The sequence below is a fragment of the Salvelinus fontinalis genome, chromosome 5 (assembly GCF_029448725.1).
Source record: "Salvelinus fontinalis isolate EN_2023a chromosome 5, ASM2944872v1, whole genome shotgun sequence".
In the NCBI taxonomy this organism is placed as follows: domain Eukaryota; kingdom Metazoa; phylum Chordata; class Actinopteri; order Salmoniformes; family Salmonidae; genus Salvelinus; species Salvelinus fontinalis.
Window position 1 is genome coordinate 22,908,734 of NC_074669.1, and position 18,887 is coordinate 22,927,620.

Sequence of the window (18,887 nt, forward strand, 5' to 3'; positions counted from 1 at the left end):
TGGTACTCAGTAATATATGTTTTATTGGATTTGCTCCAAACATAACACTTTGGTTTCAGGACAAAAAGTAAATTGCTTTGCCACATTTTTTGCCTTATTACTTTAATGCCTTGTGACAAACAGGATGCATGGTTTGTAATATTTTTATTTTGTACAGGCTTCCTTTTCACTCTGTCAATTAGGTTAGTGTTTTGGAGTTACTTCAATGTTGTTGATCCATCCTCTGTTTTCTCCTGTCACAGCCTTGAAACTCTAACTGTTTTAAAGTCACCATTGGCCTCATGGTGAAATCCCTGAGCGGAGTCCTTCCTTTCCAGCAAACTGAGTATTTTTGTAGTGACTGGGTGTATTGATACACCACCCAAAGTGTAATTAACAATTTCACCATGCTCAAATGGATATTCAATGTCTGCTTTTATTTATTCTACCAATAGGTTCCCTTTGCGAGTCATTGGAAAAACTCCCTGGTCTTTGGTTGAATCTGTGTTTGAAATTCACTGCTGGATTGCGGGAACTTACAATTATCTGTATGTGTGCGGTACAGAGATTAAGTAGTCATTCAAAAATCATGTTTACATTATTATTGCATTTTGAGTCCATGCAACTTATGTGATTTGATTTTTTACTCCTGAACGCTTATTCAATAATTATTCACTCAAGACATTTCAGCTTTTCCTTTTTAAGTAATTTGTAAAAATGAAAAAATACCCAATAATGTCAAAGTGGAAGGCAGTAACAGGCAGTAACACAACAAAATGTGGACAAAGTGGCGTGAACACTTCCTTAGTGCACTGTATCTACCTAAATTACCTCGTAGCCCTGCATATCGACTCTATACTGGTACCCCCCGTATATAGCCAAGTTATTGTTACTCGTTGTGTATTTATTCCTTGTGTCTTAGAATGTTTTTTGAAAATAGGAGAAAAATACTGCGTTGTTGAAGGGCAATTCACTGTTCGTCCTCACCTGTTGTTTACGAAGCATGTGACAAATTACATTTGACTTCATTTGAGAAGAGAGCACAGTGACCCACTGTGTTGATAGGGACAGAGACCTCTGACTGCTCTGACTGTGTTTTGTCTCTGATCTTGCGCTAATGTGGGTTTGTGCGTGTGCGTGCATGCATGTGTCTGCCTCAGAGTTTCTGTTAGGCGGTAATGGCAGGCTTTTGGCCTAAAAAGATATATGTAAAAGTCGTTAAATAAAATTGGCACAAGCCCCATTGCAAAATAATGCTTTTAGCCTATTAATTGATAGAAATGCATGTCGATGGAAATACATTTGACTGGTCATGCTTATCGGTCTATAGGTTAATTTGCATAATTTAGTGGAATTAAATTGCTGTGTGTGTAGTCTACAGTATATCTGTTATGTTCAGTAGTTGTCACACGCGTACAGCGTGCAGAGCCTTTTAGCGGAAAATCTGTCAAACGTCAACGGGAGACGTCATCAGCGCGTCACACTACTTTGCAATGAGCTGGAGGCAGTAGGATATGCATTTTGAGAACATCTACTTTATTGTTTGAAACCTGAATGTTATGAGGCGTGTCTTACCTTGCTTATTAGATCCTCTCTTTCTAAATTTCTAACGGATATTTTCATCTGTCACGTGAAACTACTGGCATGTGCAGTGCCATTTTGACAGTGTTTTCCCGCTAATTTAATTCGACGAACATTCGCACGTAGCCTACTGCCTTGTGTGCGTTGCTACTCTTATGTGAATACATTTGTATATCAACATTTTAAGCTAAACGTTCTCATCTGTTGCATCAGACTCATTGCTTTTTATTTATTTTTTATGTATCCTAGGCCTACTGGTTTGGTTTGATTTTTGAATTTGGGATCGATCTTCCCACAACTGTCCCAGAGTCTGTTTGGAATAGGCTATTTCTTTCTCCACAAGCTGACCAATAGAATAAGTACACTTTTATACTATGGAGGATTATATATTGACATAGGCTGGTGATTTTGCTGTTTGTTACTTGTCTTGTTGGCTGAGGATATCAGAATTTGTTAAGAAGGACCGCACATCATTGCATCCTCGACTTGCATGTTCTGTTAATATGAATGACCTTAATCTAAAAGTGATTTCTGTCATTCTGAGCACCGTGGGTGGACACCCTAATCAGTTTTTGCAGCCAAAGCATATGGGTCTGGCAGATTTCTCAAATGTCCTGTAAATTAAAATGTTGCTGGTCAAATGTCCGGCACCACATTTTCCAAACGTTAACACTGGTGTGCGCACATTAGTGTGTGCATAAGTGCGTGTGTGAGAGCCATCAATGTCCTGACTTCAGCTGGAGTTACCGCTCCTGTCACTCTCCTTCCCCCTCACATCTAGAATGGAAAAAACGTCTGTGTCCACGGTATAGATGTGTGTCGACTGTGTGTGTGTGTGCATCCTGTTAATTCACTCAGTGGTTTTAATTGAATCTATGCATATGAAAGTAGTGAATAACAAGACTGGAGCGACTTGGAAGGCTGCGACTGTAGTTAGTATTTTATTGTGACTGACGGACGGACAGATGGACAGTTCTTCTTCTCCTTATCTTTTAGTATCCTATAAAGTGCCTCCTGTTATGGTACTGAAATAAACATGCCTTCTGCTACCGCTCTGGACACTCAACACAGCTGGATCTTTCTGACTGTCTCTCCACTTGGGCCAAATCTTAACTGGAGATGCCGAACTTTAATTTTTACAGAACTCTCTCATTGACGTCAATGCACAGTACACAGAAGTCCGAGTTGCTCATGCAGTACAAAGCCCTCAGTCTCCCTCTCTCCAAGCTTGGATTTAACTACTCAACGGTGAAGAGTTTTAATGGTACATGACATAGCACGTTTTATGCAATAATGAAAGCTGATTAATCAGTTTTTCCAAAAGAGAACTAGGCACGTTGAGGTCTGTTGTTTTCCATGACGTGATGTGTTTGAATTCTGAACCAGGCCAGTGATACTACAGTAGTGTAACTTTAGGGGATTAACTCTGGATCACTTCTCTTCATTAGAGTCCTTCCCCACTGTACCTGTTTTTACCACCGCCAGACACTCATAAAGTCGTTTAAGGAAAAATCCACCCCAAACCACCAATACCTATCATTTACAGTGTTGAATAACAATATGTGAACAATATTTTTTGTTAACGAGTGTTTAATTTTGGCGTTATAAGGTTGGTAGCAACATGTGAAAATCATTGTGGACATCTTTTGCCTCAAGTCAACTACAAAACCCACAATGCAATACTATCTCTATGGGCTGGCTAGCTTGTATACTGTAGCTACACACAGTACCAAAGTCTTATCAGTATGTGAATAGCTATTTGGCTGTAAAATTGCCTAAACAAACTGCACTTTCGATTTAGCAGTCTACAATTTCACCATTTTTAATCTGACATGTGTGATAGATGTTTCCGCGATCTAAAAGTCATATTCCGATTACCTCTAAAAGTCTAAGCCGTTGGGGCGGGGGTTTCTAATAAGCTAACGTATTGTTTTAACATGGTCATACCATGGCTCATTTTAGCTATTTGATTTAGAATTTTACAACCCCTTCAGCTATCAAAATACCAATCTGATTTAAATATAGAATTTGGCCTTTGCTACTATAGCGCATAGAAACACATTGAACAACACATTTATAAATGTCAAAAAGGAGAGTAAAAAATGTATCATAAGGAATAAGGTTTTGAATTTTGTCCTGTATCTAGGGGAGATATACACTACCGTTCAAAAGTTTGGGGTCACTTAGAAATGTCCTTGTTTTTGAAAGAAAAGCAAATTTTTTGTTCAGTTAATAACATCAAATTGATCAGAAATACAGTGTAGACATTGTTAATGTTGTAAATGACTATTGTAGCTGGAAACGGCTGATTTTTAATGGAATATCTACATAAGCATACAGAGGCCCATTATCAGCAACCATCACTCCTGTGTTTCAATGGCACGTTGTGTTAGCTAATCCAAGTGTATCATTTTAAAAGGCTAATTGATTATTAGAAAACCCTTTTGCAATTATGTTAGCACAGCGGAGAACTGTTGTTCTGATTAAAGAAGCAATAAAACTAGCCTTTAGACTAGTTGAGTATCTGGGGCATCAGCATTTGTGGGTTCGATTACAGGCTCAAAATAGCCAGAAACAAAGAACTTTCTTCTGAAACTCGTCAGTCTATTCTTGTTCTGAGAAATTAAGGCTATTCCATGCGAGAAATGGCCAAGAAACTGAAGATCTCGTACAACGCTGTGTACTACTCCCTTCACAGAACAGTGCAAACTGGCTCTAACCAGAATAGAAAGAGTGGGAGTCCCCGGTGCACAAATGAGCAAGAGGACAAGTACATTAGTGTCATTTGTATGGGTTACATTCAGACGAGTCCCGTGATAGTTATGGGGGCCATAGAGAACCATCTTATTCATGAGTCTCTTTCCCCTTCTACAGAGTTCATATTAGTTTGTAGCCCAAACGGTTCAGACGCTACAGACCGAAGTAGGCACATCATCGTTACCGACTCCGGATGAGTCCCGTGGGGTTTGTTGGGGTCAAAGAGCAAAACGGAGGACACCATTGTGTACGTTAAGAGTCCTGTCATTCCATAAGGTGGTCATATTAGTTTGTTCGGACGCTACAGAATTTTTTGTGAGAATGTCTCATGGCCTGACAAACGCTGCTGTAGCTCGGCCACCTTCCACCACAGATGCAGAAGACCACCGTGGGAAGATGCAGTGGATTGAGATGCAGCCCATGCAAAAAAAAATGATATCTATCTAAAACTGACAGATTTTCATGTTTTTAATTTATTATTTTACTCTGACTGAGGATTAATCGCAATGCTATGTCATATCGGTGGAATTTCTGCCTGCTTTGAACGGCAATAGCTCAGATACAAATGAAATGACCCGGGGAATCGATAGAACATTGCTCAGAGATACACAAAAATAATATAACATTCAAAATGGGTGAATCTTTCCTTTTAATGTTGATGTCTTGCATCTTATGAACAAATAACTGTCATATTTTCAGTCCAATTGTTTCCAAGCTGGTCGTTGGTTAAAGTTGTAATAATAATTTTACAGCAGCAGGGTTTATGAAAGCAGTGACCCTCGCAGGGCAGAGGAAGCAGGCAGCAGAGCTAGCAAGCTGTGAGACCACTGCGTCATGGAAAAGTTGTCATCTGCTGGACTGTAATGAAAAGTCAGCAGTAGGCTATATTTCTATCAGTGGTCTGGTATGTTTAATCTCATGTTATGGAGTAATATTCTCACCATGCTGTCTAATAACTTCTTATAACTGTAAATAGCTGTGTGTTATGAGTTATGACCTGAGGCTTTATATTGGCCTTGCCCTTTTAGAATATGCTTCTCTAACCACCATAAAACACATCGTAACAGTCTTAACACGGTATGTCTGTGTGAGCGAGTTTGTGTGTGTGCCAGAGTTTGAGCGGAGCGTGCCCGATTTGATTGGAGCTCGGAGCGTGCTTGTCAAAGGCTGGAGCATCGGCGAAGGCGGGCTCCAGTAGCGCTCACTTCACGAGTTCAGGGCATGCCAGGCCCAGCACGCATTTGTAGTCTACTTGTGTGCTGCTATAGCCCTTTGCTTTAGCTACTGTCATGGAGTTAACTAAATATTTCCACAAAGAAACTGACCAAACACACAGGTGCAAAATCAAGGTGAGTAAGAGAGGGAGTGTGGTAATGTAGTGTCCACAACTAAAGAATCATTGTTGAATCTGAAAAGACATGTATCCCGAAAGCATGAAGTTGTACTTACTATGTGCACATGCTGAAATAAAGGAACGAGTTGGGTAGATAACTGTGTCATTGTATCAAAGTATTTATAAACTAAACATCTGATCTCTTAAAAGTTGTTCATTTTTGTTCTATTATCTGTACAATAGGCCTGGCATATTCTCACTTTCAAGGAGCTTTCCATTTTGTTTGGGTTATATTGCCTAACATCCTTTAGGCCTACCTATAGAAAAATAAACTCAGCATCTCTGCCCAGCCTCCCAAGACTGGCCAAAAGGGTGTTTAGCATCCCCAGTGGCTCTGCAAGTGCGGAGAGGATTTTCTCCTTTGCTAGCCTGCTCTCCAGGCACGGTCACATCAGCCTGAAGCCACAAACTGTTCAAGCTCCTGTTTCTAAAAAGGAATTCAACGGCACTAGTAAGGCATTTTTGGTTTAATTTGTTTTTAAGTCACAGCCTATATGCGTAATTCAGACACTATCATGATTTAATACAACGAAATGTTCAAATTCTGAGGCGTTAGGTCCCTAACAGTCTGTGTCGCACTCACACCTGCTTCACAATGTATTTATTTGTAGACTAGCCTTAAAATAATATAGCCAAAATAATTCCTTCTTAGGCTCCCTTTCTGGCTTCTGACCTATTTAGTGTTTATATGCTGTTTAATATGACATGTAGCCAATTTGAAATGATTAGCTCTTCTTACATTGACATTTTCATGTTTATTACAATACTTTTAATTCAAATCATATGGTTTGGTTTCAACACTTCAAAAGCAAATAGTTGGTCCAGGTGGTCACAAAAATTGATGGGCGTTGGTTAAATTGATTTTTGGAGCAGCAGTTATTTTTTCCTGTGAGCGAGGAGCAGGTTTTTTAGCAGAGTGGTTGGAAAGGAAGTGTTCCATGAGCGGGATTTCCAAACGCTCAACTCCGCTCACATACTCTGTGTGCGCACATTGACTACATTGAAGAGCAGACCGCTTGAAGTGCTTTCCTCTAGCCAGCTGTCGCTATACAGCCAGTTGTACACTCAATTTCACCCACTTTTTCCACTTAAATTAACTTGGCAGTTTAGATTTTTTTACAGTTCGCAAGTCAGGAAAAATGTCAGCCGACCCCTCTCCCGCTAGAATGAACGATATGCATCTTCTAGCGATCTATTGATAAGACAGGCGTCTGCCTATCAGTCACAAAGTGAGCGATGACAGGGAAAAACTGCTGGTTTGACTTTTTTCGCTCAATTCCGGTACCTGGTAGTGTGTTTTCCACTTAGCCTATTGTTTTCTGGCACATATATTTATTTTATTTTCGCGTGTTTCATATACAGCCACGAAGTGCTGGCGCATGTACTTACTGTCATTTGATTGATTGAACAACAAGCTTAAGTAGTTTATAAATGGTGTCGAACTGACTGAATAAAGTCAATCTCATATTCTTGCCATTCATAAACCATAATTATATGTCCATGGTATGGCATCGGGACAAGTCAACTCTGACATCTGCTAATGTAAAAAGGACTTTATAAAAACATTTCATTTGATTATCGATAGATAAATTATGAAAATATTTGATGAAGATGGTGAATGCTCCTCACTGCAGGACAATTGTGTAGTTAGGCTAGTGAAGCAATAGTTCCACTCTGGTCCAAAATATGATCAAACTGATTGAATTGTTTTGAAAGCTTATGATATTTATATGGTAGTTTCATAGATATTGATATAGGTCCACTGATTTAATCAAAGTCAAATGCCTCTTCAAATCCCATGATTAACACCTGCTTCATTCTTCAATCATACCTGCATTGCAGATAACTGAGAAAATGCCTCTTAAAAGGGTGCTTGAAGCCTGTAGAGTTCAAGACTCTTCCAAGATTATTTTAGAATAAATCTGTGGGTCAGTTGTTAAACAAGTTACACTGCAATTCACAAATGGAGTTGCAAACTAACTTCTTTCACTAATTTAACTGATGTCATTCTCTCTTCTCTTAACAAGTATAGACCCAGAACTTAATTGAGCATCTGTTCTGCTTATTTTAGAGACCCATTTTTCCATGTACAAAGTGCCCATCACACAATTTGTTTGATTTAAATGTAACCGTAAAAAAAATTCAAGATCTTTTTGGCTATTTACTTAATTTTTCTGTTTTGATATTTAAAATGTAATAATAATAAAATACATCATTTGAAGAAAAAACATAAATTATCTTCATATCTTGCCGTAAAATACTTTAATCTAAATATAAGACCAGTTAAATGTAAAAATAAAAAAGTTGTAATGTTCTCTTACTTAGAAAATAGTATAGATCATATAGGCCTAGATGATATCCCAAAAAACGAGCAATATAAGGAATTCATACATTTTCAGTAATTTTGAATTATTTTCAAATCTGTGCTGTAAACTCAAAGTATTCAATAATTTTGCTGTGTATTTCAGATGGAATCAAGGCATTAAAATGTACCAGAGGCCACCAAAATAGAGCTTGTTCAGCAAAAGATTATTAACCCCGGCCCGGGGAATCCTGGGTGTCTACTTTTTCTATTTGGCTGGCTATGCCATGTGCTTGTGGAAAACACTGTGCTTGGCATCAGCCTCCTTTTCATAGCAGAGTGATTAAATCAGACATTATTTATTTTACCAAGAACACAGTGGGCCATTTACAAGAATGTGTTTTCCATAACTGATTGTGTGTGTGTGTGATTAAGCCAGACATGACCATTATGATGCAATAACTGACATGGAGCAGATGGTTGAGAGTTGAGCCTGAAAGTAAAGTTTCTCCCTAGAAGAGATGGAGAGAAGCCTCAGAGTGAAGTGTAAGAGTGGACTGACTGGTTTATCTGTAGTATTGTCCCACTGGGCACAGATTTCAACGTTTATTTTATGTTGGTTCAATGTAATTCCTTTGAAATTACGTACAAACAATGTTGGTTCAACCAGTGTGTGCCCAGTGAGGTGTGTCTTCTCTTATAAACTCAACAAAAAATAAACCATGTATTTCAAAGATAATTTGTAAATTTAAAATAACTTCACAGATCTAAATTGTAAAGGGTTTAAACACTGTTTCCCATGCTTGTTCAATGAACCATAAACAATTAATGAACATGTAGCTCTGGAATGGTCGTTAAGACACTATAAGCTTACAGACAGTAGGCAATTAAGGTCACAGTTATGAAAACTTAGGACACTAAAGACGCCTATTTACTGACTCTGAAAAACACCAAAAGAAAGATGCCCAGGGTCCCTGCTCATCTGCGTGAACGTGCCTTAGGCATGCTGCAAGGAGGCATGAGGACTGCAGATGTGGCCAGGGCAATAAATTGCAATGTCCGTACAGTGAGACGCTTAAGACAGCGCTACAGGGAGACAGGACAGACAGCTGATCGTCCTTGCAGTGGCAGACCACGTGTAACAACACCTGCACAGGATCGGTACATCCGAACATCACACCTGCGGGAAAGGTACAGGATGGCAACAAGAACTGCCTGAATTACACCAGGAACACACAATCCCTCCATCGGTGCTCAGACTGTCCGCAATAGGCTGAGAGAGGCTGGACTGAGGACTTGTAGGCCTGTTGTAAGGCACGTCCTCACCAGACATCCCCGGCAACAACGTCGCCTATGGGCACAAACCCACCGTCGCCGGACCAGACAGGACTGGCAAAAAGTGCTCTTCACTGACGAGTCGCGGTTTAGTCTCGCCAGCGGTGATGGTCGGATTCGTGTTTATCGTCAAAGGAATGAGCGTTACACTGGGGCCGGTACTCTGGAGCGGGATCGATTTGGAGGTGGAGGGTCCGTCATGGTCTGGGGCGGTGTGTCACAGCATCATCGTACTGAGCTTGTTGTCATTGCAGGCAATCTCAACGCTGTGTGTTACAGGGAGACATCCTCCTTCCTAATGTGGTACCCTTCCTGCAGGCTCATCCTGACATGAGCCTCCAGCATGACAATGCCACCAGCCATACTGCTCGTTCTGTGCGTGATTTCCTGCAAGGCAGGAATGTTAGTCTTCTGCCATGGCCAGCGAAGAGCCCGGATCTCAATCCTGTTGTGCACATCTGGAACCTGTTGGATCGGAGGGTGAGGGCAAGGGCCCCCCCCCCCAGAAACATCTGGGAACTTGCAGGTGCCTTGGTGGAAGAGTGGGGTAACATCTCACATCAAGAACTGGCAAATCTGGTGCAGTCCATGAGGATTAGATATACTGCAGTACTTAATGCAGCTGGTGGCCACACCAGAAACTGACACTTTTGATTTTGACCCCCCCCCCCTTGTTCAGGGACACATTATTCCATATCTGTTAGTCACATGTCTGTGGAACTTGTTCAGTTTATGTCTGTTGTTGAATCTTATGTTCCCACATATATTTACACATGTTAAGTTTGCTGAAAATAAAGGCAGTTTACAGTGAGAGGACGTTTCTTTCTTTGCTGAGTTTATTATTTTTTTATACCTGTCCAATTGAACAGGGAATCTTCAACTCTATCGATTTCATAATTTGCAACACGTTAAATGTTTCAGCTCACTGTCCTCCACAGGTGCAATAGGTAGCTGGTAGGCTATTGGACGTGTAAGATGACAGTGACATCCAGTTCTCTGAGTCTCCCTCAACAGCTTCTGGACCTGTTTTCTGGGAATTGGAAAACTATATAAAGAAAGCGACAGATTCATAGAGGGGGATGAAAGGGGAGAGAGGGGGAAAGAAGTTGTTGAGCTGCTGAAAACGTGTAACTGTAGCCATGTCTTTCTAGTGTAGTTTACAAGCGCCGTTTTATGAGAAGTTATTTCTAGCCCTGGCCAGGTCTGGTTCTGGTTAGAGAAGAGTGACGTGGGTCCGATTTGGATCCTGGCTAGAGAGAGACTGTAGATAGCATTTCATCCTGTTGTCTCTGTCCTCCTCTCTCTCCCCTCCATCTCTCTGTGTAGCGCCATCTCTCTCCATATGCTCATCTGTCTGTTTTGGTGCTGAAACATGAACAGTGCAAGAGAGAACTAGTGTAAAAGAGACATGTTTTTACCCTGTGATTACATCAACAGCAGGGGAAGTAAATTAGGTTTTGGCGGGCAGAGATTGTTTTTGGCTTGTAGGGAAGTGGCATCAGATAGCTCAAATACATACCGCTGAGTGGTATGCCAGTTCCCTTAGAAGTTTGTAGCCACCACACACAGACAGAGAGACACACTGGAAATTGAAAACACGCCCAACTTCTCCCAAGCATGGACCAGGGCCCTCATAGTTTAAAGATCACATACAGTACCAGCCAAAGGTTTGGACACTTACTCATTCAAGGGTTTTTATTATTATTATTTTTACTATTTTCTACATTGAAGAATAATAGTGAAGACATCAACTATGAAATAGCAGATATGGAATCATGTAGTAACAGTGTTTAACAAATGAAAATATATTTTAGTTTCTTCAAAGTAGCCACCCTTTGCCTTGACAGCGGTGCACTCTCTTGGCATTCTCTCAACCAGCTTCATCTGGAATGCTTTTCCAACAGTCTTGAAGGAGTTCCCACATATGCTGAGCACTTGTTGGCTGATTTTCATTCACTCTGCGGTTCAACTCCTCCCAAACCATCTCAATTGGGTTGAGGTCAGGTGATTGTGGAGGCCAGGTCATCTGATGCAGCACTCCATCACTTTTCTTCTTGGTCAAAAAGCCCTTACACAGCCTGAAGTTGTGTTGGGTTATGAAGCTGGTTGAGAGAATGACAAGCATGTGCAAAGCTATCATCAAGGCAAAGGGTGGCTACTTTGAAGAAAATTAACTAATAAACCTTTTTGGTTACTACAGTTGAAGTCGGAAGTTTACATGCACTTAGGTTGGCGTCATTAACTTGTTTTTCAACCACTCCACACATTTCTTGTTAACAAACTCTAGTTTTGACAAGTCGGTTAGGACATCTACTTTGTCCATGACACAAGTATTTTTTCCAACAATTGTTTACAGACAGTGAATTATAAGTGAAATAATCTATCACAATTCCAGTGGGTCAGAAGTGCCTTTAAACAGCTTGGAAAATTCCAGAGAATTATGTCATGGCTTCAGAAGCTTCTGATAGGCTAATTGACATAATTTGAGTAATTTGGAAGTGTACCTGTGGATGTATTTCAAGGCCTACCTTCAAACTCAGTGCCTCTTTGCTTGGCATCATGGGAAAATCAAAAGAAATCAGCCAAGACCTCAGATTTTTTTTTTTTGTAGACCTCCAAATCTGGTTCATCTTTGGGAGCAATTTCCAAATGCCTGAAGGTACCACGTTCATCTGTACAAACAATATTACGCAAGTTTAAACCCCATGTGACCACAGTCGTCATACCGCTCAGGGAAGAGACTTGTTCTGTCTCCTAGAAATGAACGTACTTTGGTGCCAAAAGCGCAAATCAATCCCAGAACAGCAGCAAAGGACCTTGTGAAGATGCTGGAGGAAACAGGTACTGAAGTGTCTATATCCACAGTAAAACGAGTCCTATATCGACATTACCTGATAGGCTGCTCCGCAAGGAAGAATCCACTGCTACAAAAAAAAACATAAAAAAAAGACTACGGTTTGCAACTGCACATTGAGACAAAGACTGTACTTTTTGGAGAAATGTCCTCTGGTCTGGTGAAACAAAAATAGAACTGTTTGGCCATAATGACCATCGTTATGTTTGGAGGAAAAAGCAGGATGCTTGCAAGCTGAAGAACACCATCCCAACCCGGGAAGTATGGAGTTGGCAGCATGTTGTGGGGGTGCTTTGCTGTAGGAGGGACTGGTGCACTTCACAAAATAGATGGCAGGAAAATTATGTGGGTATAAGTCAAGGTATTGGAGTGGCCATCACAAAGCCCGGCTTGTGGAAGGCTACCCAAAATGTTTGACCCAAGTTAAACAATTTAAAAGCAATGCTACCAAATACTAATTGAGTGTATGTAAACTTCTGACCTACTGGGAATGTGATGAAATAAATAAAAGCTGAAATAAATAACTACTATTATTCTGACATTTCACATTCATAAAATGAAGTGGTGATCCTAACTGACCTAAGACAGGGAATTTTTACTAGGATTAAATGTCAGGAATTGTGAAAGCCAATATATTTATACTAAGTTAAGGTGTATGTAAATTTCCGACTTCAACTGTATATATTTTTATGTATACATTTTTTTTTTTTCTGGATTTTGACATTTCTCCCGCGATCCCATTTTCATATCAGGTGACCCCTAGTTTGGGAACCGCTGGTCTACGTGTTCGTGTCTGATCACATCGCTCCTCTCATACCATTTTATGAGCCATGACATTAGCTGTGTGGGAAAGTGAACAGGATAGGAGTATAACGGACATTATAGGCCTAGCGCTTCTGGAAAACCCATATCCTACACATCATATAAAACCAGCCATGTAGGGAATAGGGATGCATACATATTCGCAGGATATGATGAACTAACCACCACCTAACATATAACATTAGCTAACAGAGGGCTGGCCCTGGGGAATGAAGCACTGTCTGAGATGCATTTTTACACCAACATTTCATAGGTCTTCCTAGAGGCAGGCGAGGTAATGGTCTGAATGCCAATCAGGCGTCAGCGCTGCAGGAAAAGTTTTTGTGGTATTCAGAAGACTGCCGCTCAGATAATTAGGATTGTCTCTTACTGCCTTTCCGTCTCCTGGCCTTACAGCACAGGCCTGGATGTAATTTTACCACACACAAGTTACTTTCCATTACGATTGCTGTCAACCTCCCTCTCCCCTCCTTTCTCTCTCTCTCTCCCCTCTAGCTCCAGCTGATTCTCTCGTTCTGGTCTGGTCCACAGGGTGTGTGGAGCTCCAGGTTTCCACTGTGTTGACTGAAACAAGGCCCAGAGAAGTGGCTGTGGTATCTCACGTTAGATCGGCTCTGTTAGTGGTTTGGCTGGAGCTGCTTTAGCTGTGTGTGTGTGAGAGAACTTCAAAATACATGCTGTGGAATCATCTGTCAGTTAGTCAGGGGTATGTGTACTGTATTGCTGATTTTAGAACTAGAAAGCGGTGAGGGTAGGACTGGGCTGGGACCAACTACAACCGCCAAGACAACCACTGCATCTCAAATAATCATGTTGACTTTAATGCAAATGTACGCTCAAAGCGCAAGGCAATGTCACCGATTCGACAATGGCATGGCTCAGACATGACATAAATCAAATGGACCAAGTGGCAAATGGTGTTACACAACAGACTGGAGCTGTTTGTTAGGGTAATATCATTGATTGATTCTGTGACTTTGATTCTGGTACTTGATCCTGGCGATCACCCCTAGGCCAGGACATTGTGGAAACTAGTGGAACCCATCTGTGGTTTGTTTCAGCAGGCTGACTGCACTTTACTAGCCCCATTAAAGTTCTCTACTGAACGCTTCTACCTCATCAAACCTCTCTTCACACACTCACCAGGACCACCTCGTCAAACCCAGGCACTAAAGGGCCATCTGTGTTGAGCTGTTTTAATGCTCTGTGTTGTTTTTAATGCCTATAGAGTGAAATGGGATGATAAAGTTATGAAGTCGTAACGGCTTTTGAATTAGCTGTACAACAGTTCCCTGCTGATTTTACACACACACCAGTTGTAATTGGGACAGCTTATGAGATAGCGTTGTAAGTAGGGCCCTTTCTGTTATGAGGTATCATTTAGGGTTTCCTTTAGTTCAGATGAGAGGAATTTGTTGTTGGGTTAGGGTTATCAAGTTTTAGGTTAAGGTTATGAGGGAATGGCAGGTGGCTGGGTGCTGCCTTCTACACTGCTGGTGGATGGAGTGAGTTAAACCCCCACACCGTGTCAGGTGCTTTGAGACCTAGTGAAATCTATCTATTGAATTGAGCTTATTCAAGGTTTGTGTGTGCAGGGCCAAACATGTACACCTGCCAAATGCAGGTAGATTTTGTTATTGGTGGGTAAGATGTCTATTTTACCAGCCGCGTTGGCGGGTGGTCAGGCTCCACTGTGCAAGCATTTCAATCGCATTTGTGAATAAAAATAGTTAAGTATGATCACATTTATAGTAAAATAAATGCTGTTTTCAAGTATTTCCCTCGTTTTGTTTTATAGCTGGTAAATTAATTGCATAAAGTCCGTATATAGCCTATTCCACCTCTCGCTGCAACACTGCTTGGTGGGGGCTGATGTGCGCATGTGAAGAGCTGAGTGAAATATAAATATTTTAGAAGCATAGGCATAGAAGTTGGTCAAATTTACTTGAAACGAAAGTCTACAGAAGTGAGACTTTGTCCTTGTTTCTTGGCTATTTACATTGTTTTGATTTTCTCTGTTTCAACTAGCAGGGAAGAGAAGACCGCTCTTCTACTCGACATACTCAATCACACAGGCACAAACATGACTCGAGTCACAGTAACCTCCAGGGGCAGGTGAAATTTTTTATCTCGTCTGGGATATTTTGGTTAAGACTCAGGTCACGAAAAAAGGAAATTGAACAATATACCACATTTTAGTTCTTAATAGTAATACAATTATTGTTTTGGAAACATTACAAAGCATGTCTGTTCTTTTTTTACATTTACCTGCCACAGTGGCTGGTGGACCAAAAAGTTAAGTGTGTGATAATAAATAACATCTCATATGAGACGTTTTCACTACAATTGTCTTCCCCTGGGATCTACAATAGTCCTTTATTGTATATCCATCTCTATCTCCCTCTCGCTCTAACTCAGTCTCCCAATGGAACATCCCAATCTGGGAGCCATTATTAGGAGATGGAGAATGGTGGAGGAGTAGGCTGGAGGGGATGAGTGACAGCCAGAGGGGAGCGCATGGTTAAGGAGGAGTGTAGGTCAAATAAATGAGTGCTGTAAGAGACGTGACAGCTGGCACCACTGGGCTACCACACACACACACACACACACACACACACACACACACACACACACACACACACAGGGGGTTCCCACTCAGTGGTGTAGAGTGTCTGTCAGGGCAGCAGTTTAACAGTTTTACTGAGGCCTGCTAAAAGCTGCTGTCAGGAGGCTCTGGACCTCTGCTCTCTCTCTCCCTTTATTTCTCTTTGCCATCGGTCTCTCTCCACTCCACTCCAACCCACCAAGCTCCGCTCCTGTTGTTCTCGATACAGGGGCCATCTCCTCTGCTGTCTTAGAAATGATGATGCGGAAGTTTGAAAGCACCCACTCACACACACGTCTTTTTTAAATATCTGTGAAATACTTGTTCCCCTCTACACAGAAACACACACAGGGCCATTGCATATAATGTATTTGGGCCAGGGTGTGTGTGGCTCACTGGCCCAGATTGTTTGGAGCTAGTGGTGGTGGAGGTTGTTGCTTCCAGACAGACAATCAGGCAGCCAGTCTCGGAGGTGGTCATCAAGAGAGTAGTTCAGCTGATTAATAGAGAATACAACACGTTTTCCTACTGTTCCATCACTGTGTCCCTTGCCCCCTGGCAAATCTCTGGCTCCGTGATCATGTCCCTGACCCCCAAATAATGCCCATGACCCCTGATCCAGTCTGCTGTGCCCAGAGAGGGCTCTCCTCCCCCTGCGCTGTCTGTCTCTGTGGCCTCCTCTCTCAGGGCTAGTTCAGAGTCTGTCCAAGTTCACCATTATCGATTGCTCCCCTCTGATTGGGATAGTTACTTACCCTTATGACAACTCTGACACTGCTACCCTTCAGCTCTGTTTCTGACCTAAAACACCTACTCCTCTCTCTCTCTCACTTATGACCGTGTCCCAATGTGCCCCCTTCCCTCTCAGTGAACTGTTAAAAACAGACCGAGTTTGTCCTTGGTGGAATACACTAACTCTTTACTCCGTTCAAGAATGTCTGTTTGTCCCGGAGTGTGCTTTGTATAAATCTGTGTTAATGACTTATTTAGGAGCTGCTGAACCTGTGGATGCGTGCACCATGTAAATCTGTGACTGTGTTTTATGTAAACTTCTGGCTAAGTGTGTATGTTTGTGTGTTTAGGAGCTGTCTAGTTGTGGCTGGAACAAGAAGGAGAAGCACAGCTCTGCCCCTAATGCTGTGGCCTTCACCCGCAGGTTCAACCAGGTAATGCACACACAGGCAGAAAAGTGGGGGTGGATAGGGGGAGAAATGTTCCTCTGGAGCTGAGTTATGAGCTTTGGCTAGCAAGTAATGGAGAGATTAAATCCTCTCCTCTTTCCTCCTCTTCGATCATCACCACATCCCAAATCATCCTCTCTTTCCTAATCCTTTGTTTTGGAGCTTGGAGGGTGTCATGGTAACAAAACGTACCTCCTGCTGACTTGTTGACTCATCTTACATAGGGAACACACACACACACACACTCCGTTGACATATCTCACAGCAGTGCATTCGTCTGTATTCTGTACCTGACACTTTGGCCCTTTAGAGCCCTGAATACAACACAATCCATCATCTAAAAATATCCCCTTTGTCCTATTGTCTTAGCCTGCTCTTTCTCTCTCTTTCTCTCTCGGTCTCTCTTTCTCTCTCGGTCTCTCTTTCTCTCTCGGTCTCTCTTTCTCTCTCGGTCTCTCTTTCTCTCTCGGTCTCTCAAATCCTATCGGTCTCATCAGACTGGGTTCTGTCCATGATACGGCTAATAAACACTGAAGAGACCTGAGAGACTTTCTTTCCCAACACTCTGTCCTTAGCTGGCCTTCACTGTCTCTGGTGTTTGTTTAAACTGTTTGGACACGTTTCTCTGTGGTCTGATAATGTGTTTGTGCATGGCTTTAGTACATTTGGGTATTTGTGTTTTGAGCGCGTGTGCATGAGTACAATTGAGCTCATGTGTAAAGTCATCAGCAGGAAGCCCACTATTGATGCACGGGCAGCCTTACCCTTTTATCCTGCTCCGTGTCTCCTTCTTCCCCTTTTCCTCTCTCCCATCTCCCTGGTCTCTCCCCCTGTCCATTTGAATGTCTTTACTACCCTCCATCTTCTCCCTGCCCCTTTAAGAGTGTCTTTAAGACCCCGCAGACTCCGTATGAGATGATGTTAGAGGAATGTGTTTCTGTGGAAAGTTCCCCAAACGGCCGTTACAGATGTTAGTTAGCTGCACATCACAGGGCCAGCCGGCCGGCAGGCAGGCCGGCATCAGCCAAGTAAAAGGAGCCTTGTGAATAATGGGGCTTAGGCAGGGAGAGGTCCTTAGCATGAGCTCCAGTCTTAGCAGTCTTCCTTCAACTCTGTTATTGGCAGCAGGCTTTGGATGACAAGGGGAAGGCTGCCATCTTTCAGTAATGCTCAAACCCATAGGTTGTTAGATAAATAGTAAACCAGACTAACTATTATCTGAATTGACCTTTTTTGCACTAACTCTTTTGACTCATCACATACGCTGCTGTTACTGTTTATTATCTATCCTGTTGCCTAGCCACTTTATCCCTACCTATTTGTACATATCTACCTCAATTACCTCGTGTCCCTGCACATCGACTCTGTACTGGTACACTGTGTATATAGCCAAGTTAGTGCTAGAGGTGTCACTATCGATCCGGGTTAGATCCCGGGCTGTGTCGTCTGGGTTAGGGGAGGGTTTGGCAGGCCGAGATTTCTTTGTTCCATCACGCTCTAGCAACTCCTGTGGCGGGCCGGGCGCATGCATGCTGACACGGTCGCCAGTTGGACAGTGTTTCCTCCGACATATTGGCGCGGCTGTCTTCCGGGTTAAGCGAGCACTGTGTCAAAAAGCAGTACGGCTTGGCAGGGTTGTGTTTCGGAGGACGCATGGCTCTCGACTTTCGCCTCTCCCGAGTCCGTACGGGAGTTGCAGTGATGTGACAAGACTAACTACTGTACCAATAAGATATCACGAAAAGGGGGTAAAAAGTAGAATTCTTAAAAAAAATATATGTAATGCATTTCTTTTCCCTATTATTTGAAAAAAATAAAGATCTCTGCTTTGTTGGGAAGGGCCCGTAAGTAAGCATTTCAATGTTAGTCTACATCTGTTTACTAAGCATGTAACAAATACCATTTAATTTGAGCTATCTCCATACTGCTTTGCCATTTCTTCATGTTGTTCTGAAAACACTGGATAGATTACGGTTTTGGATTGAGTATATACACCATATACACAAAACTATTTCCGCTACACCCGTTGCTGATAGTTGCATAAAGTCGAGTACACAGCCATACAATCTCCATAGACA

The 18,887-nt window shown here is 41.9% G+C and overlaps 1 protein-coding gene across 7 annotated transcripts in view; it reads left to right on the forward strand.

The window, feature by feature from the left end:
• LOC129855328 (ras-specific guanine nucleotide-releasing factor RalGPS2-like) overlaps positions 1–18,887 on the forward strand; it is a 147,666-nt gene that overhangs the window by 56,268 nt on the left and 72,511 nt on the right. For all 7 annotated transcript variants that reach the window (XM_055922864.1, XM_055922865.1, XM_055922867.1 and 4 more), the window contains one exon: positions 16,711–16,794. In XM_055922864.1, the coding sequence (XP_055778839.1) occupies positions 16,711–16,794 (84 nt within the window). The remainder of the gene's footprint in view (positions 1–16,710; positions 16,795–18,887) is intronic.